This window comes from Synchiropus splendidus, chromosome 17, assembly GCF_027744825.2.
Source record: "Synchiropus splendidus isolate RoL2022-P1 chromosome 17, RoL_Sspl_1.0, whole genome shotgun sequence".
In the NCBI taxonomy this organism is placed as follows: Eukaryota; Metazoa; Chordata; class Actinopteri; order Syngnathiformes; family Callionymidae; genus Synchiropus; species Synchiropus splendidus.
The window spans coordinates 12,003,086-12,022,203 of NC_071350.1; the positions used below are offsets into that span (position 1 = coordinate 12,003,086).

The 19,118-nt window shown below is 40.4% G+C and overlaps 1 protein-coding gene across 2 annotated transcripts in view; it reads left to right on the plus strand.

Annotated features, from left to right (window-relative positions):
* LOC128748287 (serine/threonine-protein kinase PAK 3) overlaps positions 1-19,118 on the plus strand; it is a 23,846-nt gene continuing 4,728 nt past the window's right edge. The window contains exons 1-9 of one of the 2 annotated variants that reach the window (XM_053846922.1): positions 1-212; positions 12,246-12,439; positions 12,531-12,631; positions 13,654-13,807; positions 13,885-13,922; positions 16,244-16,306; positions 17,628-17,783; positions 17,863-18,037; positions 18,257-18,320. In XM_053846922.1, coding sequence (XP_053702897.1) covers positions 12,268-12,439; positions 12,531-12,631; positions 13,654-13,807; positions 13,885-13,922; positions 16,244-16,306; positions 17,628-17,783; positions 17,863-18,037; positions 18,257-18,320 — 923 coding nt within the window. In that variant the 5' untranslated portion in view covers positions 1-212; positions 12,246-12,267. The remainder of the gene's footprint in view (positions 213-12,245; positions 12,440-12,530; positions 12,632-13,653; positions 13,808-13,884; positions 13,923-16,243; positions 16,307-17,627; positions 17,784-17,862; positions 18,038-18,256; positions 18,321-19,118) is intronic. The other variant, XM_053846923.1, reaches the window with a different exon arrangement.

A 19,118-nucleotide genomic window follows, 5' to 3' on the forward strand; every position in this document is an offset into this window, starting at 1 on the left:
TGACATCATGGACTAGGGAACAGGGAGCAGCCAGTCAAGCATCCAGCCTGCCGAACAAGCCTGCTTTTTAGGGTCAGGAACTGGTCTGACAAGAGAATGGCAATCCTGCCTTTAAACTGTCACTAGTGGAGCGTACGGTTGGAGATGAACCCGCGGGAGCTCCAGGCCCACAGGTGGAACACAGACCAAGAGAATGTGAAGACATATTTCAGGTAATTCCCTCTCAGTGAATGCAGTGGTGGATGTATATCGGGGGAAGGCAGAGGAGGGAGAAGCGCAAAGGAGGGAGGCGGGGGAGGCTGTGTATGTAGGGGTGCTTTTTCCTTTTACTCTGCATTCAGCTAAAGAGGCAGCTGTTTCATCAACAGTGTGTCTGTGTGGGGGTCAAAAATGGATGGCTGAATTGGACGGGCTGGATGTGAGCTCCTGCACCCCCTTCTGCATCCCTTGAGCTCTGCATCCCCGGGGTCTCGCACATCTTTATTGATGGGGAGTTGGAGAGTCAATGGTGGCGTTTGTATAGGCCGTGTGTACGTGTATGTGTGTGTGGATATGCGGCAGCTGCAGTGGCAACACCGTGGCACAAAATTCTATTTTGGGTTGTCCAATAGATCCGCTCTACGGATATGATGGCTGCATTATATATTGATGGATGTGATCTATCAATTCAGCCTTTTGAGGAAATGGCTGCCATATTTAATTTAAAGGCCCCACGCTCGGAGCAGTGACGCGCCTCTGTGTCTCTCCTGGATTTACCAGGGACGTGTGGGGTGGCTTCATGGCGACTGTGGTGACCGACAGATATACAACATCTGGTCACCTGACTGCATTGGGGATCGTGGTGGGGGTGGGGGTCCTGTGGAGGCTGAGCTGGGATTCTTCCACAGCAAGAGAATGGAAGGATGCGGCTGGTGTGCGAGCTGGATGTCTAACCTCTATCAGCCTGGCTAACACAGAGGGTATCCCAGATAGCACCGTCATCCTCGGCCGCTCCTGAAGCCCAGGCCTGACCTGTTGTCGTGTGTAAGGAGGGATGTCGGGGAGTCGTCTTGGTGATTGAGGGAGGTGACTGAAGGAAGAATTGGGGGATGGGATGCTGAAGGTGCTACTCCCCGCGAGCACAGATATGGCTCACACTTGCATCATGCAAATTCAGTCCAATAATCAAATGTATGATACTTGATCAGGGGACACGAGAGAGTGGGGGATGAACAGATGAATTATTACGGTTGCCCCGCCACGGCTCAGCAAGGCTGCTAGTTATTCTGACTGAACTTTCCCTCATCGATTCGACTGTTTTTACGCGGTGTCCATGTAAAACTGCACATGGTTACCTGCCTGTAACACGCCTCTCATACAAATTTTATAGTAGAAACAAGGCTGTGACACATTACTATACCTTCTTCTTGTGATTCAAATTCATTGTTTATATATCTCCATTCATTATTTGATGTACTTATGTTGTAGTCTTTAAATAATTTCATTAACATATCCACTCAAACAAATGCCTTTTAATGAATTTACTCAAAGTCTTCTCTCAACATGTATTTGTATTATTGTGCTAGAAAGTGCACCACAGTATTTGTCTTGGGCCCAGTTTTTATTCACTGGAGGTTTCAAACTCCAAAATTTCAGAGGGAGGCAACATTAAAATTTAACACCATTGCTCGACTGATTTTTGATCGTTGTTGAAGGCTTAAGAAGGTCTGCTTTTTTTGTGAGTCATCCCAATGTCGTCCTTAATCTGAATTTTGTCATTTGAAGAGCAAATGTCTGCTTTCATTTAGATTTAACTGATGTTGAAATTTGGCTAGTTGTAACACAGATAGATGGACTTTCTGTAGTCGTTTATTCTATTTGTATGTACTGTTTTACTACTCATTTAATTTAAGAGCAGCCTTTATTGTGTTCCATGGGCCACTGCATCCTCTGTCTAGACTAGTATTCAGAGTTTGAATTTCAAAGCAGGAGTAAGCATTAAATATTTGATGTGACTTCTGGCTTGATTATAGTCTATTTAAAGGCATGTTGCCTTTGCAATATGGACCTTCAGTGGATAATGATGTTTCAACATCAGATTGGTGAAGGAAGGTGATGACTGAGAAGTGTTTGCTGCAAGTGCCACTGATAACTTGGATCAGTTCGTGGCAAACTGGTCTGGAACATCACATTTCATTGAGATGATGTTTTTTTTTCTGAAGCAGCTGATAGACTGTCAGTCACATGTGACCAAAAGGACCTTGCCCAAGGGCCCGCGCGGCCCTGAGGGAGAGTCTACCCCCATCTTCTGGCAGAAAATAACAGAGTTAGCGACTCACTGTTAGCAGGAATTAAAGCGTCAGCAGTGAATTTTAACATTTTTACGCTGTTCACATGGTCAATTAGTCTGGAGCCGTGGCTTGAGATTGTCAAAACAAAGCGAGGCAAATTAATCTGAGGCGCCACGGACCATGTGTGCAGTTTTGGGCTTCCCCATATTTTCCACTGATCGTTGTAACCCAACACACGCCGCCTCTCTTACCTCACCTCAGCTAACAAAAGCCGTAGACACAGAACCTCATGTTGGCCCGTAGCCTGGCTGAAATATGATAGTGGAACACGCAGGCCATTCAAGTAGGCCTCCATCTGTTGAGCCCTCGGTCGGGGTGAGTTATGCTGCAGCTTATTGTTCACACTGGTCACCATCTCTGGTGGACGGTTTGTACTGGTCTCCTGTGAGTGTATAGTCTTGTAGATTGGAGTCTTGTGGTAGGTGTGTCACACAGCTACAGCCTGTGTGTTGTGGATTAGCATGTAGGATTGGAAGCCATCTGGCCATTTTGTCTCCGACCAGGGAGGGGGAGTAAGCAAGAGATAGATGGGGAGAGACAGAGGAGAGAAACTGCTCACACACTGACACATTGACACAGCTCTCAGCGTAATCTCCCTACTTGATGTCTGTTGCTGCTCACAATATAGATGCGTGTCTGTGTGGATTCGTCACGCTGCACGCTCAAACTGTTGACTTCAGAACCTTCTGATAGATTAAGCACGTACAGCACTCATCGTGACTCCGTGTGTTTTGGGCTGTGAAATCAGTCAGGATGATGCTTTGAAGAGAGACGGCTGGTTAAAAGGGAGGAATGAAGAGACAAATGTTGCAGAAGAAAGTGGGTTTAAGTGACCCACCAGTTCAAACCTTAATCAAATGAAGGTAAAAATGCTTGTAGACACTTTAATCGTCTAAGTAAAACTGGTAGAAATTATGGGATACAACACTTTTACTACAAAAAAGCAATTAAATAAGTCAAAGTTCAAAAGTCAAAGGGAGCATATAGTACAATTTTAATGGGAAATTGTGAAAAGTATATTTTTTGATATGTAAAATGAATCATAATAGTGCACATTGAACTCTAGTTTGATCAAAATGGTATGAAATAATGCAAAAATAATACATGTTTAAAGTCAGCTTTGTCATGTGCTTATTCAGTTTGCTCACCCATTTTTGATCCTGGTGTAACAGCTCATAAATAATGTAGTTTACTGAGCGATTAAAGTAATTATAGTAATGTTAATTTACAGCAACTGAAATGCTGTTTGAAAGATCAGATGATAGAGATTTTTTAGTCTTAGTCAGCTTCTCAGTGATGGGTGAAAATAAAGAAATAATACACCATTTTTTTGTTCATCAAAAAGACATTGAAACATTTTCCTTTGGCCATACATTTCTGAATATGGCTCTCCTTAAGCAAATGTAAATAAAAATTCTCCACTCTTCAACATGGCAGAACGTGTCTCCATGGAAACAGCTTGAGATCAGCTGCACCACCACCACTTGAGCAAACACTGAAGTAGGTTACCTATGACCTCACTCTGTGTGATCAGTTGTAAAACAGTGCTGTATGACCGCACAGAAACACTGTTAACACAGCGCTGGAGCATGTGTGCTTCCTGTCGCTTCACTCATCTGGTTTAACCCGTCCATCCCAAACCAGACCAGGTACACCAGCTGGTGTAGCGGGAGGACATCCACTCCCCTCTCTGCCTCCAGCTGGCACTCCAGCATGCCCACCCATGCCACACTAATGTGAAAACCCTTTTAAAGTGGGCACGATCAGATTGTTAAGCTGTCGAGATGTATAACTCAAACTACACATTTGGTGCCATTAGTCAACATCTGTGAAGTGTGGATTAAGTTTCAACATGAAAGGAGCTAACAGTATTTTTTTTTTTTTCACTATTTTGTTTGTGATGAATTATTATTCATTTTCCCATTGCCATCCATTTATTTTATATTTCAATAATCTGTCACGTTTTTCTTTATATATATCTTTTTGCTGATTTCATTTCATTTGGGTTCTATTTGCACTTATATCATCAACATCTATATACACACTTATAACAGGACTGGCTGTGACCTTATAGACCCAAAATAAACCAAAAATATCGTCATCAGTCTAAAGCAAATGATTTTTGCTTTTATTATATATATATATATATATTTATATATATATATATATATATATATATATATATATATATATATATATATATATATTTTTTTTTTTTTTTTTTTTAGTTTTTAATAGAAATGATGTCCTTACTAATTTAACTTAATTTAATTTTATGTTTTTGCCTATTCAAATTCTCTGACCTCAAGATGGCATGTCACATGCCTGGAACTATTTTGACAGCTGTCGAGTTGATTCAGTTCAACTCTTCAATTTATATTCATTTATGCTTCTTTTTTAGCCCATATGCAAAAAGCTATAAAAACACGACATATTCATTGTCAAGTAAACAGATTAACTCCTAAACCAGGCATGCATATGTGATCATATTCAAATGGTGTTTTTGTGTGTAATAGCCCAGCAGATTTATCAATTTGTTTTTTATTTAAATTTTTTTTTGTATTTTATTGATCTTATTATTATTACTATTATTACTATTATCACGATTACTGTGTTATGATAATTTATTTACACCACTCAATATCTCTGGATAAAACTCTACCTCATACTGTTCTCTCTCCCAAAGTCACTTGTACGTTTATATATAAAATTCCACATGCTTAGAGTGAAAAGACTGCTTTGATGTGATGTCATCTGTGTGCATCAACTATTTTAAGAATAAAACCCACCCCAGTGAAAAAAAGATCAGACAGCCACCGTTCCGATGCCTAATAATAGCTCTCTGATTACAGATGTTAATACATCAGCGAATGAAAAAGATGAGGTCTAGTAAAGTATTTCTTATGAGTTATGAAAAGATACATCTTCAAAAGGTCAACACAACGAGAAGTGTGGTTATTTCATCCATCAAAGCTCTCGCTTTGCTTTTGTGTAATCATGCTCTAGTTGGCATATTATGAATGACTATAGGCTTTTCAGTCCCACTCGATTAAAAGATTTTAATACGCAACATTTTTCACGGTTCCCCCGAAGGCATGCGCTTCAGCCAAAAATAGACGGGAGACAAATTTAATGTTATTTATAAATCAAGCCCAGTAGGGTCAACGCTTACAGCAGGAAGATAAAGTCCTGCTCAGCACAATTTGTAACCTCAGATTAATATATACTGCAAACTTTGAATTAAAGAATCAAACCAATGTGAATGTTTTTATGACAATTTTCACAGATACACGCCGCAGCAAGAAGCTCGCAGTCACTGAGCTTCCACAGATTCATGTGTGAAGTTTTTCCATCGATGATCATAAATGGGGTCAAGGGTCACTTGGTAAACAACTCCTTGATGTAATTGTGAAGGAGACCATAACTGCTTATCTTAAAATTCAAAGTTTTCCATTTAGTTTGGCCACAACTGCGCAGGAGAAACCCTCCTGTTGCTGTTAGTACAAGAGCTGTATCAATTAAAATGGAGTCAAATACCACCAGAAACCGTCAATATAACTCTTGCTGTTATGCATCATCTGTTCAATAGGCTTTTTGTGAATTTATCTTATTCTTTGTTCCCCTGTCTTACAGTTTTTAATCTCAAATCATGATGAGAGGATCCGGTAACCCCTTGCTTTATTTGGCAACTAACTGTTAATGTTTGATTTAATTGTAGTTCTATTGATATCAAAAATAAGTTAGTTTCTCAATGATTTTCAGTTTGTTATAGTGCTAAACCTCATTATTTTGGTTGTCATGGACTTGGTTTTACGTTCATTTGGGTGGGCCATGGTTGAGAACCCTGCATAACTGAAATGCAATAAAGCAATGATCAATCGTTTTTAGATATCTAGTTTGCCATAACATACAACCAAATACAAGCACCAAATCGTGACTGCGTAATATAGTGTCAGTTGACCTTTCTTTGGCGCTGATGATGTAACGCGCTGTCATTTTGACACCGAATCTCAAGTCATGAACACAGAAAAATATTGTTCGGTTTGCTTGAAAAGAGCAGACACCGATCTCTCGCTGTTACCACTGAGAAAAGTGATGAAGCGAAACACTGGATTTGTCCTCCTCCAGTTGAAATTGAAGAGGCATGACATTGCTGAGCGTCTGCACTGTGACTTGGCAGGAATGTGTTGATTCAGTTTCATGGAAACCATGTTTGTTGTTGGCAGGGTTCACGCAAGTTTTTGTATCGGTTCGTCTGTCGAAGCGGTTTAAGCCACATACAATCGTCGGCTGGTTATTTGTTTATGAAACCCTGAGGGGGTTGAACACATCAGAAACGTATCCAAATCTGTCGGTATCCCATGATTTTTGCAGTGTTCCACCGCCATGAGCAAGGAAGACACTTTATCTCTGCTGGCACTTATTCGAGTTCATCTGATTCTTCACATTAGTTTTGTGCAATGAGTTTGGAGCTTTGTTTTCCCTGGGTAATATCAATTTTTCATTAAAATTTAGCTAAAAGCGTGATTACCTATGAGCATTAAAAAACAGCACACATTGATTTGAGAGAATGTGACCTTATCAAATATTGAGGAATTGTTGTGGACAGAGGTGAAAAAAAGAGTCACTTATTAGTATTAAAAAGCAAGATTTTAATGATTAAAAAAAAGATCAACATAAACAATAATTGTAAATTTCTTTACCTACAACATGTAAATATATTGCCATACAAAAAACTGTCATATTTTCAATAATGTCCTTTGTAGTAAACAGTTGATAAATAGAGTAATTTAGTCACAATTAACTGATATGAGTGGAAAAGTTGAAAGAAAAGTTCTTCATTACACTCAAATGGCATGACTGGAGTAAATAGATTTTTTTGTGATTTTATTTATTTTTTTGTCTGATGGTGGTTTGTATATATTGTTTCTTTTTAAAATACAATAGAAACTGTGTTTGTGTATTCTGACTGACCGATATACACAAGCCATAAGACATACACAATAATTATCATTATTAAATCCAACCAAACATATAGTGCTAAACTAGACATATAAGGGTCTCTGTGGACAATGATGTTTGCTGATGATATAGTGCTGTTGGAGTATAGTGGAGAGAAATACAAGCGAAGAGTGAGGATAAAACTGCTTTTGGATTCCAAAAAAGAACATGAAGCTGTAACTTTTCACTCAGATACACTGTAAATAATAATAGTGATCTCATCTTCCGACCAATGTGGGCAAATATCTCCGGACCAGCTGAACTGTTTTGAAAGCAAATGTGTACTTCAGGCTGTCGGTCCCACCCAAATAATCAGCATCTTTCAAAGGGGTGCAGCTGATTCTTGAAGCCGAGTCAAAGTGAGAGTGTCCTGATCCGGGGCAGAGGATCCAGGCTTCGGGATCCTCCCCCCACCATCCCACCGCAGGGCTTTCACTGCACCGCCCTGGACTCTAGATTAGAGCCTCCTCCTGCGTTAGCCGTTCCAATTCAGCATTAATGTTTCAAACAGCAGAGAAAAAAGAGCCTCCCCTCTGTGGATTAAATTAATATTTTATGAAAATGTAGGGAGATCAGTTGTGATATCTGGATTCTGCTGGCGTGTCTATGACTGACACTTGCTGGTTAAGGTAATAGTGTATAAGTGGATCAACTTGTAAGTGATGACATTGAGTGAATGCCTAAAATATACTCTGATTTTGACGTGCTTGGACTTAAAAATGTATTTTTCAATTGATTCTCTTTCTGAAGGGACCATAAAGGTGCTTGGTAAATCTGCAGCGACGCAGCAGATCACAGCAGGGACTTGACATAGTTACTCCCGTGGCTTTCCAGCTTTCACATTGCCGACTTTGATGCGGTTGTTTTTGCGTCCGTATCGTTCCTTTGATGTTGCGGGTTCACTTTCAACTTGGGATCATTTGCTGACGGGGAGATTGATCTCTTTGTTCTGGCCACACTGAGTGGACAATGAGTTGATTGACCAGAGCGGATCAATAGAAGGATTCGTTTTTGCACGGCCACATCCTGATGAATCTATCGCGATGCGGACCTCTTCAATTATGCTGAGGGAAACATGATTAAACAGTGAAGTATCTGCAATATCGTAAGTTAGTACGACTTGAGCAGAGCAGAGGTCTACTAGCAAATACATCAGACCTACTCACTTTGATAAACTTGCTCAGGACTCGGCAGCTCATGCACCCATGCCCTACTTCTCTCATCCCTCGCTCCAAGCTATTTACTGTTCTGCAGGTTTCGTGTGCAGATGACACACTTGAGGCTAAACAGGAGCGGTGAAATTGGGTGAAGGTTGTAGGCAACACACTTCAAGAGTGTCCAAAGGGTGAAAGCATTTTCTTATATCCCAATTGGACCCACAGATATGGTCCTCTTCAGTCACCTTCCTTGGCCTTCTCCAAGGCATCATTTCTGGGCTCACCAAGTTTGCTGGTGCAGTCCAGTCACATGAAGTAACGAAACCTTAATAAATATTTGCATTGACAAAAACGGAAACGGGGATGAATAAATCATGGTTCACTTTGGCAGAAAGTATATTTGTTCCCCAACGCGGAAAGACACCTCGCATTGTCATCTGTAAATAAAAGAAGCACAGCGAATTAAGTAAGTTCAAACTGACTGAACCAGTTGTAGAAATGTTGATTTAAAAAAAAAAAAAACAATGAGCACATGCATGCAACTCCATAACCTTCAGTCATACTCCAAATGCCACCCATATTTATGGCCCATCCCATTGTGGGCAACAGGTTAAAAAGGGACGCTTTTTTTCTGTATGTTGCTGGAGCACAAACATTAAAAATTTTAAGCTCCAATGTGATGGAACGTTACCTGATGAAAAGAATCTTCAGCTTTCATGTTAAAAAAGCTTTTCACGCGTCCACCCAACACCCCAACATTTGAAAAGCTTTCTGCTCACAAACAGAAAAGATGAAGTGAAATTAATCCCCCATTAGCATTCGAAACCCTTGAGCATAACCCAAGCACGGTGCTTTTAATTGCTGATATTGTTGGTTCTCCTGACGTCAGACATCCGTTTTGCCTCGACAAACTTGTGTCGGTTTTTTTTTTTCCAGCCCCGGGCTGTTGTGATAGTCACGTTGTCTGAAACTACCAGTTTCTTTAGCGAGTCAACATTGTGACAGAGCTTTGTAAACAGCAGAGCAGTGTGGGTTTTGTTGTTGGTGACACACCTTTGATCGAACCTCAGAGAACCTGTTTTCCGCATTTGTCTGGAGGTATCCGGTAGCTGCCGTCGTCTGCAGTATAAGTTACTGCGTTTATAACCTGAAAACCATGCGGCCAGTACTTGACCATGAATTAATGTCATGCAAGAAACACAGGAACAAAATTTAGACTTTGAGAGGATATTGACCTTATTGCTACCATGCTATGATCCTAGTATGGTGGCTGATGTAATACTGTTGAGGGGGGCCAACGCTACTTTTGCTAGGGACCTTCAAGCTTAGAAAAAGAAGGGACACAGCTGAGAAGCTTAATATGGGGAAAAAAACTTAAAAAAACTTAAGAAATGCATGGATCATTGACATGGCCTCACATGCAAGACAGTCGTAGGTTTGACTTCAGGTTCGACTTCAGGTTCGACTTCAACTTGAGGTAGCTCACTGGCTGGACTGAACCTGCCTCCTTTTATTTTAGCGTTTTCTCTGGGCACTCCGGTTTCTTCCCACAGTCCAAAGACCTGGCCATTTACATTAGAGTTTGAATTGCTTAAAATGTGGTGTGAAAGTATGTCCTTTGATGTGTTGCAATGACCACATAGCCTCAGCCATTTCTCCTCTTACTGTGGATTGTGCTATGAGAGCGATAACATCACGACTAGATAACTAATGAACCCATCGGTGACTAATTTAACAGTGGATTTGTCGACAACTCATTGCAGTCCTACACTGAATTGTTTGTGCAAATGTTTGTGCGTCTGTGTGCCCTGCTACAGCCTTGAGATTGTATGTTCCTGTTTAATATACATTTATATATATTATTTTTTTTAAAGAACAATAGAAAAAACATGTATAAATGATTAAATGGTGCTTATTTTTACATTTATTTTTCTAGTGATTTTGAAGAAGTACAAAAAAAGCAGAAGAAAAGAAGAAATTGAAGTACTAAAACGACTTTAGCGTGTTATATTTGGATGAATTGTGCTTGATCGATTTTATAGTTTTGTTTTTTTCTGACCTTGTGAAAGCCATCAATGGGTCCAATGTGTCCCCTTGGCCACGAGCTCTGGTGTAGCTATTGGTTTATGGGGATCCTTAATGTATGACGGATTATGATAGAAGCATATTAGAGTCTTAATGAAAAGGGAAATAAAAAGCACACTCTTTCAATGTGATCAGTAATGTAGGTGGCTGGTGACTCCTTTAGAGATGGAGAGAGCTCTGGAGAAGAGTCAGCTCTCATCTATGATTAAAGGGGCCAGTTAGAGGTCACCCTTTGATCGAGAATCTGCAGACAGCTTGGAGACCGAGCAATATATTCAGTGTTGCATCACCATTTTGGTCCGGTAAAGTTTAGGTTCAGTATCATTTATTATTATGTGAAAAATGGACTGAAGATGCAGCTCAAGCTCTCCATTATAATGTCATACATAAGTGTTAATGGGTGATCATAACAGGTCATACAGATACACAGGAATGGTGTTATTGATGACTCTTGTGTACCTTTTTCTTCCATGTGGATATTAAGTATAAAGTCCTGAGGTCTTGTCAATAAGTGGCAACTATCGAGGATTGTGCCCAGCTATAACCAGTGTCAGGTTCTTAACATCCTAAAACAACACTGTGATTCATGACAAATGAAAGAAAATAAAATTTCAAAAGGACACGAAGGTCTGAAACCAGGAGAAAGTAAACCCTCTTGTGTAAGAATGCTCCCACTGCAGAATTGAATCATGGCGTCCTATCATGTTACATCTCTCTCTGCTAATCTAATTCTGTCACTCCAAACCAGTTCTTTAGGGAAGTTAACAAAGAATAGGGTGTAACCAGCCAGATTTGATCTCACACCGGAGAGATAGCTGAAAGCCTCTGAAGGCCACTGTACGAAGGCGCATGCATGCTTGTTCGGTGACCGTGCTGTGAGAGTCGAGGAGGGGTCTTTTGTGTGCTAATGTAGGTCTCCTGTAAGAGGACGGCCCGCTTTCTGGGACAGTCGCGCTAAACATCACATGATGGGCCTGGCCTCGGGGCGAGGCACTGAAGGAGTCTAACACGGTTGTGGTGGGATGAGGGGGATGGCCGACACGAGCTTGAGTGATAGAAACGTTTACTCACGACACTTTCAGTTAGCATCAAGTCTATCTCAAGTGTTTTACTGCTGACCCCGCCTCATTTCCAAATATATCAGTCAGACTGTTTGAACAAAGCAGGGCATTGTGATTCTCAAAAGTCTGTTGCCCTGTTTACTACTGCTATATATATATATATATATATATATATATATATATATATATATATATATATATATATATATATTATATCATTTCTATAATTGTAAATAAATATATATATATATATATATATATATATATATATATATATATATATATATATATATATATATATATATATATATATATAATTAAAATACATAATAATAAACATAATAGATAAATAAAAATATGTACTCAAGTTAGAGAGATGAAAAACCATAACCTGCCTGGAAATAGTACACATTTATTTACTATTATTACAAAGATGTATGATCTTAGCTTATGCTTGCTGAAGCTAGATGTGATTTTGGCGACAACTGTTGTGTTCATGAGTCTATCAAACATGGCGGTATGCAGTGATGCTTTTCGGCATAGAAGCTTGGATTTGTGGATGCGGCCCTCTCAGCCGACGTGTCACTCACCTTCTGTTTTTTCTCTTGCAGGACTTTGTGAGTGCTCCTAAAGATGTCTGATAGTGTTGATATTGAAGAGAAACCACCAGCCCCCCCCTTGAGAATGAACAGTAGTTCCCGAGACTCTTCCTCAGTGAATCACGCCTCTAAACCGCTTCCAATGGCTCCAGAAGAGAAGAACAAGAAGGTTCGCCTGCGCTCCATTTTCCCCGGGGGAGACAAGAGTAAGTGTCTTGTTTTCGCATCACCTCCACTCTAATTTGGGATCTATTAAGAGGGGGATTAATAGCTTTTTTTTTTGCTTGGTTCTTTTAGCGAACAAGAAGAAGGAAAAGGAACGTCCGGAGATCTCCCTTCCTTCAGACTTTGAACACACCATTCATGTTGGCTTTGATGCCGTAACGGGTGAATTCACTGTAAGTGTGTTTTTTTGCATCTCATGCACAAATTTAAAATATTTGAAATACTAAAAGCGCCACTCTTCACAGTCATCCTGTTTACACTCATAAAAGACAATGAAATACAATGCCAGCAAGTCAGTATGCAGTTCCATGTGAACTATAAGCTGTGTATTTGGACTTATTTTTTTAATTTTAAGTGATTTAAACTGGTTTTTGTGTGGACTGGGCTCCACTTGTCAAGTAGTTGGAACAAGTTAACAAAAGATCTTTTTCTAGTTGATGGCAATTGGCTGATCAGTAGACATAAACATAAACATGTGTGTCACTCATTGGACTTTCAATTCAAAACTGAGGCCCTAGTAGCTGGCACTACGTGGTCACCAAAGCATCGATGATGCCATGCATTAAAGATCAACTAACTTTGGCACAGCTCAGTGTGTCAACTGCAGTATTTTTTCTGGTGTTGGTCCGTACACACACAGCATGAGAAAACAAGGCATCAAATTCTTTCAGTTCTCATGTCTATAGGGTCATTTTTGTTAGCATCGCTACCAAAATGTAGCCTTCAACATTGCTAGAATTTTGCTTTATTAATGGAACTACTTTATTCACAACACAACATTAAGAGTTGATATTTGAAAAATAAGATCTTCAACCGCTGCCGCAATGTTCAGCAGGGGAAACGTCTGCTTCATATCTTCCCTGGTGATTTATGATGCGAGAAATGTTCCATTGTTTCCAGATGAATCATGAGCGTTCTTCCTCTTATTTCAACATTCTGCAATCATTTCTGACTTCATCTGTATTGGGCCAGTTTTTTTTTAATTATTCAAGTTAAAGGCGTGGTCATTTGGTGTTCTATTTTACATGCCATAAAATGTATTACTCTGACACATAAATGAACAAATTACAAATAGCTATTTCATTATGAGACTGTCTTAATGAAGAAGACTTATGTATATATTTATATTTATATATTTTATTGAAAGCTTGTCATGTTTTACTTTGGTCCCTGATGATATCTTACCTGGCTGCAGGGGATTCCAGAGCAGTGGGCTCGACTCCTCCAGACCTCCAACATCACCAAGCTAGAGCAGAAGAAGAACCCGCAGGCGGTGCTGGACGTTCTAAAGTTCTATGACTCCAAAGAGACGGTCAACAACCAGAAGTACATGAGCTTCACGTCAGGAGGTAAGCTGGACCAAGTATTCAGTCACTTGTACTTGTTTTTCTCTGGTTGACCTTGTTTCTTCTTGCTTCTGTTTCAGACAAATCAGCCCACGGCTACATAGCGGCAAACACTCTGGTGAGTTCCACTCAGTTGTCTTTAGCTTTATCAGTATTCGAGCAAAGCACATCAGACTTTAACATCGGCAACTACTATACTCAACCATACACGATGTGTCGTGTGGCTGAATAGCTTTCTTATAATTGTATTTTTTTGTTGTGTTGCATAATGGATTACCGGTACACATTTTAAACTTAACTTAACTCACGATTACTTTGCCATTAATCGCACATTTTGAATCTGTTCTAAATGTAATTTAAAGGAAGATATTATCAACACTACACTGGCTAATAATGCTTTACTAAGGCTAACATTTGTTTATTACTACAAGCCAACGTAACAGATACTGTCAAGAACACTCTTCAGAATAACCTCAGAGGCACTGAAGAGGCTCAACAGCTTGATAATAGCATAGCATTGTAAACAGTGTTGGCCTCTTGTGTTGACTGAATCTTTTCAGTTACATTTAGAAGAGATACAAACGCGTGATTAATTTGTTGTTCATCATGAGTTAACACAACTCTGGTGCAATTAATCGAGATTAAAAATTTCAATCTAGTGCCAGCCTGAGTTGCAATATACCTAATGAGGGTCTGTAAATATGGTGGAACCACTCAGCGTGATTTGTGCTCAGGTGGAAGGAAGCCAAGTCGTGGTCATTATTCAATTGCTGTGCATTATAAACGACTGACCTGTATGAAAATACAAAATGAATTTAGCAAACACTTGCTTCTTCCTTGATGGTACCTTCATGTGCGCTTAGGAAAGTCACGCATTGCAAGTTACAATAGTAACTACATGCATAACATGAATATTTAATCCAATAATTAGGTTTTTTTTGTCTATAAATCTCCATGTCCTTCAGCAACTCGAGCTATTGATTTCATTTATGCATTTTATTTGTCAGAAATTCTGTTGTTGTTTTTTTAAACAAACTAGTTTTTGACTGATCAAGTATGTTGACCTCCTCAGGTCTGTTTTTTTAAAACTCTGGCTGCACCTCATTGCTTTATAAGTTAAATAAGACGAGATGAAAAAGATGTTTAGTTTGACAGGTAAGTTGCAGTCCGCCGCTCTGGGTCCTATTTATGATTATTTAAAGACAACAGTCAGTGGGGGCTGAAGCTGGAAGTGCTCTAAGAGCCGCTTATTGTTTATTTTTCCGAGCTTCTTAACCAGATTTTGTACATAGGCGAGCTTCACAGCAGCATCGAGGAGAACTCCCGCTGTGTTGACCTCATTCTTGGCTTTGACCAGAGTAATCTATGCTCTGGATACTGCAGCCTGCACACACTGACTCGGGTGGAAAAAAAAAAATCCAAAAGTCTGTTGAGGGGGAATCGCCGCCTCAGGCCGAGAGGATGATTTTGTGCATGGCTAATGCTGAAAAAGGCACTTTGCCGACTAAAGGAGAGCAGATCTAGTGGTGAGGTTGAGTATCTGAGAGGGCTAGAAACCTTACAGGGCTAGAAATGACTCTGTTGTTTACATCAGCTGTACAGCATGAATAAATAATCTCTCTCAACTGTCGCCGGAATATGAAACTATTTTTATGTAGAAAATTCAAGTAAAAATATTCCAACAGGGAGCTTCTAAAAAAAGTATCCTCTTCTCTGATATACGACTTTTTCTTGTTCTCTGTTAGATATGTTTTGTCAGATATATGACAAAATGAAAATATATTTCATGCTCTTTTTATGCAACTTTAAAATTTGCGTTCCAGAAGCTCCAAATGAGTGGCTTTACAGCAGACTTTCGCTCTGGTTTCATCACTAAACTTATCAACAGAAGAAGAAGAAGAAGCCGATTTAAGATACGTGGGCGTCGTGTTTGAGTTAGCTTGCTTTTGTACTAGCTTGCTGTCAACTTGGATTCTATCCCCCACTACACCATAAATATTTGCTTATACAATACATGTCCATTTATTCATTTTTAATATTTAATGGCGCAATTTGTTTGTCTCCTAAATGTCTCATCGTTTCTTGTCTTTTTCATTGTGCATTTTGGATCAGACTATTTTATAAACATTTTTTGTCGAGCCTGTGCAGCTCATTCAATATTCCTAAAATATATAAGGATGTCAATTCCGGCCTTATGGGGTAGTTAATTCATCACTTCAAAGTTCATCACTGGCAGATTTGGATCAAGTCTCTCTTCACATGTGGTTGCTGTTTGTGTACCTTGTTACCTTGGATTTACCGGGGACAGTTTACGGACCCTGACGTCCGCCCCTCTGTAGCAGACCCCTGCCCTCCCTTTTCTCTTCCCCCCCACTCACTTTTTGAACAATGTGTGGGCTTTGTTTTTGAGTAAATCCAATTTTTAACCTTCACATTCAGAACCGGCTGCTGTCATCTGGGCCTCCTGTCAGCCTTAGAACCTGCAGCGCATTATTTGACAAGGTAACTCCTCCGCATTACTTTCCACATGGTGTATCTCTGCATTGGCTTTCACACTAAATTCACCCACTTGGTTTCCCTAATTTGAACCCCCTCTTGTTGACTGCTGAGCAGGTTGAGACAGCGCCACTGTCTCGGCTACAGTTTTGTTTTTTGGGGAGCAGAGTCAGCATATTTTTCTATATGAACTTACACTTCTTAAAAGTATTCTGGTTTTATTTTTCATATATTTTATTCTGCATTATTATATATATTTTTTTATGAAATAGTAAATATATCTGTTAAATATTTACAGTGTTTTCAGTCCTCATTTACTCAAATTTAAACTGGTGCCTGAAGGCGAAATATGTCTTTATAGTTTGCTTATTGGAACATGGTGTGCAGAGAGTTGTGTGAATCGAGCCACTCTTGATTGATATTCACTTTTTAAATGATGCAGCGACATTTTGTTTACTCTACAAAATGTCAGACCCCAAAGGATCAGCTGCTTTAACCAACCGCTGCACTGGAGCACCACTTGTTTCCCCCTGAAAGGGCAGGGGAGCATGCAACAGAGGGTTGCGATGACTGTCCCGACCGCATGTGTGACCTCATATCCTTCCAAACCTGATCCATATAGACAGTGCTCTGCCTGTAACCTCATCACCATCGCAGACATTACAGCATGGCTCGGTTGGTGAGAACACATGGCTCTGCTTACACTCGGTCGTGCACCGCAGCCTTCGCTCTGTGAAGCAGGTCAGAGGCCCGGTGTAGTCTCAAAGAAGGGCCCGAGCTCTGTGTTCAGCACAAGCTGGTTCGCTTTAATCTGGCGACCTAAGCTGCACTGCTTCACTTATGCATGACCAGACTGGAAGTGGATGTTTCCATTCCTTAAGAGGAAGGCGATCCAAGGCGAGCGCAGCTTTGGATGGAGGAAATAAAAGCTGAGGATTAGACATAATAAATATGTCTGCGGCGCGTTATTCACATGTGCTAAATGGTATCTGCCAAGATCCATTGTTTTGTGGCTCATCCGTATCGACCCCTCCTTTCTTTCTTCCTAGCTGTGTCACAGTAGAAATCCCTCTTATCGCCACATGTCGTCATTTGTTTTGCTCGAATGTGATTTAACTAGCAATTCATCTTTCCAACTGCGAGTCATGTGTCTTGTTTTTTTTTTCAAGAGTCGGTCTCTGTATCACCCCAGGGGCTTTACTTTGTCATGTTGTGGTTCGGAAGTGTCACCATGTCTTCAAGAGATAAAGCTTAAATTTGGCGAAGGGAAAACAATCCCTCAGGCTTTCTGCTTCAGATGCCTTATTTTTTTTTTCCCCTCCTCCAGGGTGCCAAAACGTCAACGACAGAGCCCCCGATCGCCCCACCTGTGTCAGAGGAGGAGGACGAGGAGGAGGAGGAAGAGGAGGAGGAAGATGAAGACGAGGATGATGACGACGAACTGCCTCCAGTTATCGCCCCGCGACCCGAACACACCAAATCTGTGAGCTTAACAGTGCAATGTAGTAAAAAAAAAAAGAAACCTTCTTTGGTCATTGAGTTGAACCTTTTTCCTGCTGCAGATCTACACACGCTCCGTCATGGATCCACCAAAGCCCCCCACTCCTGTCAAAGAGGTTCTGACGCCGCCTGAGTCGCAGGTCCAGCCTGAAAACACGTCCAACACAATGTATCGCCACACCGACCGCCAGAGGAAGAAGTCCAAAATGACAGATGAAGAGATTCTGGAGAGACTCAGTACGTTTCAGGGGATTATTTTTAGCGCCGTATTAGAGAGAATGCTGCAGAGACTAACTGTAAATGTACTTGACTCTTGATACATCTTGAGGTTTTATTATTCTTAAGTACTAGTTCACACTCTGCCTTCTCTTCTGTGGCTGAAATACCTTTAAGAGAGCCGTTTTCACGACTGCACTCCCACTCACTCTCAAACCTTCTATTTTCTATTTGGCCCAGGGAGCATCGTGAGCGTGGGGGATCCCAAAAAGAAATACACGCGCTTCGAGAAAATAGGACAGGGGTGAGTATATCCACGATTATTGAAATGGAGCAATTCCAGGAGCAGTCAGTCTGTGAGGAGGGACAGAGCGCATGTGAAGAAGAGCTGACTGGGAGGAAAATAATCTCAGAGGAAATCAGGACTCTCTTGACATGGCTGAAGGCCAGACGACGCCTTCACTCCCCAACACTCGGTTCATTGCACATCTGTGTGCATTAGAAAACATTTCTGCATCCACTTGTTTTCATGCCTTTTTTTTGGATATAATGAGTTTTGGTTTTCTTCTGATAACTTCAAATGGGTTGCAGACTTCCTTTTTAACAACAGCCACTGTCCCACCTGTTGTGACATGGAAAAAATTGAGAAATGATTATTTAATAATGCTGCATCTGAATAACACCAAAAACAGAAGAATTTTTTTTTTCTGTACGCAGAGTGACTTGGAAGTTATTTCTGTAGGATTTAAAAGAAGTTTCCCCCTTTGTTTTTCAATGGGCTGAGTGGCACATCTGGACCAGCTCTGGCTAAAACAGACAGGATGCAGGCGTTTTGAGTTCATGAAACTATGTCATGAGGTGTGTTAGATTTACAGCGTTTTGAAGGTTAGGTCGTTCATTTCCTGCACAGCCCTCTTCTTCGAGTCTTGCCGCTGTCGTATTAACCCCGTGGCGGCAGTGCCATCTGCTGTCCGATTGAGCTCATTACACTCGGACAATTCAATAGAAAATATATTTTTAAAACATCAGTAGGAAAATTATATTTCGCTTTATGGAAACGGTGCCTATTTAGTTCCGTGAGTGATCTGTCCTGGATCACCTC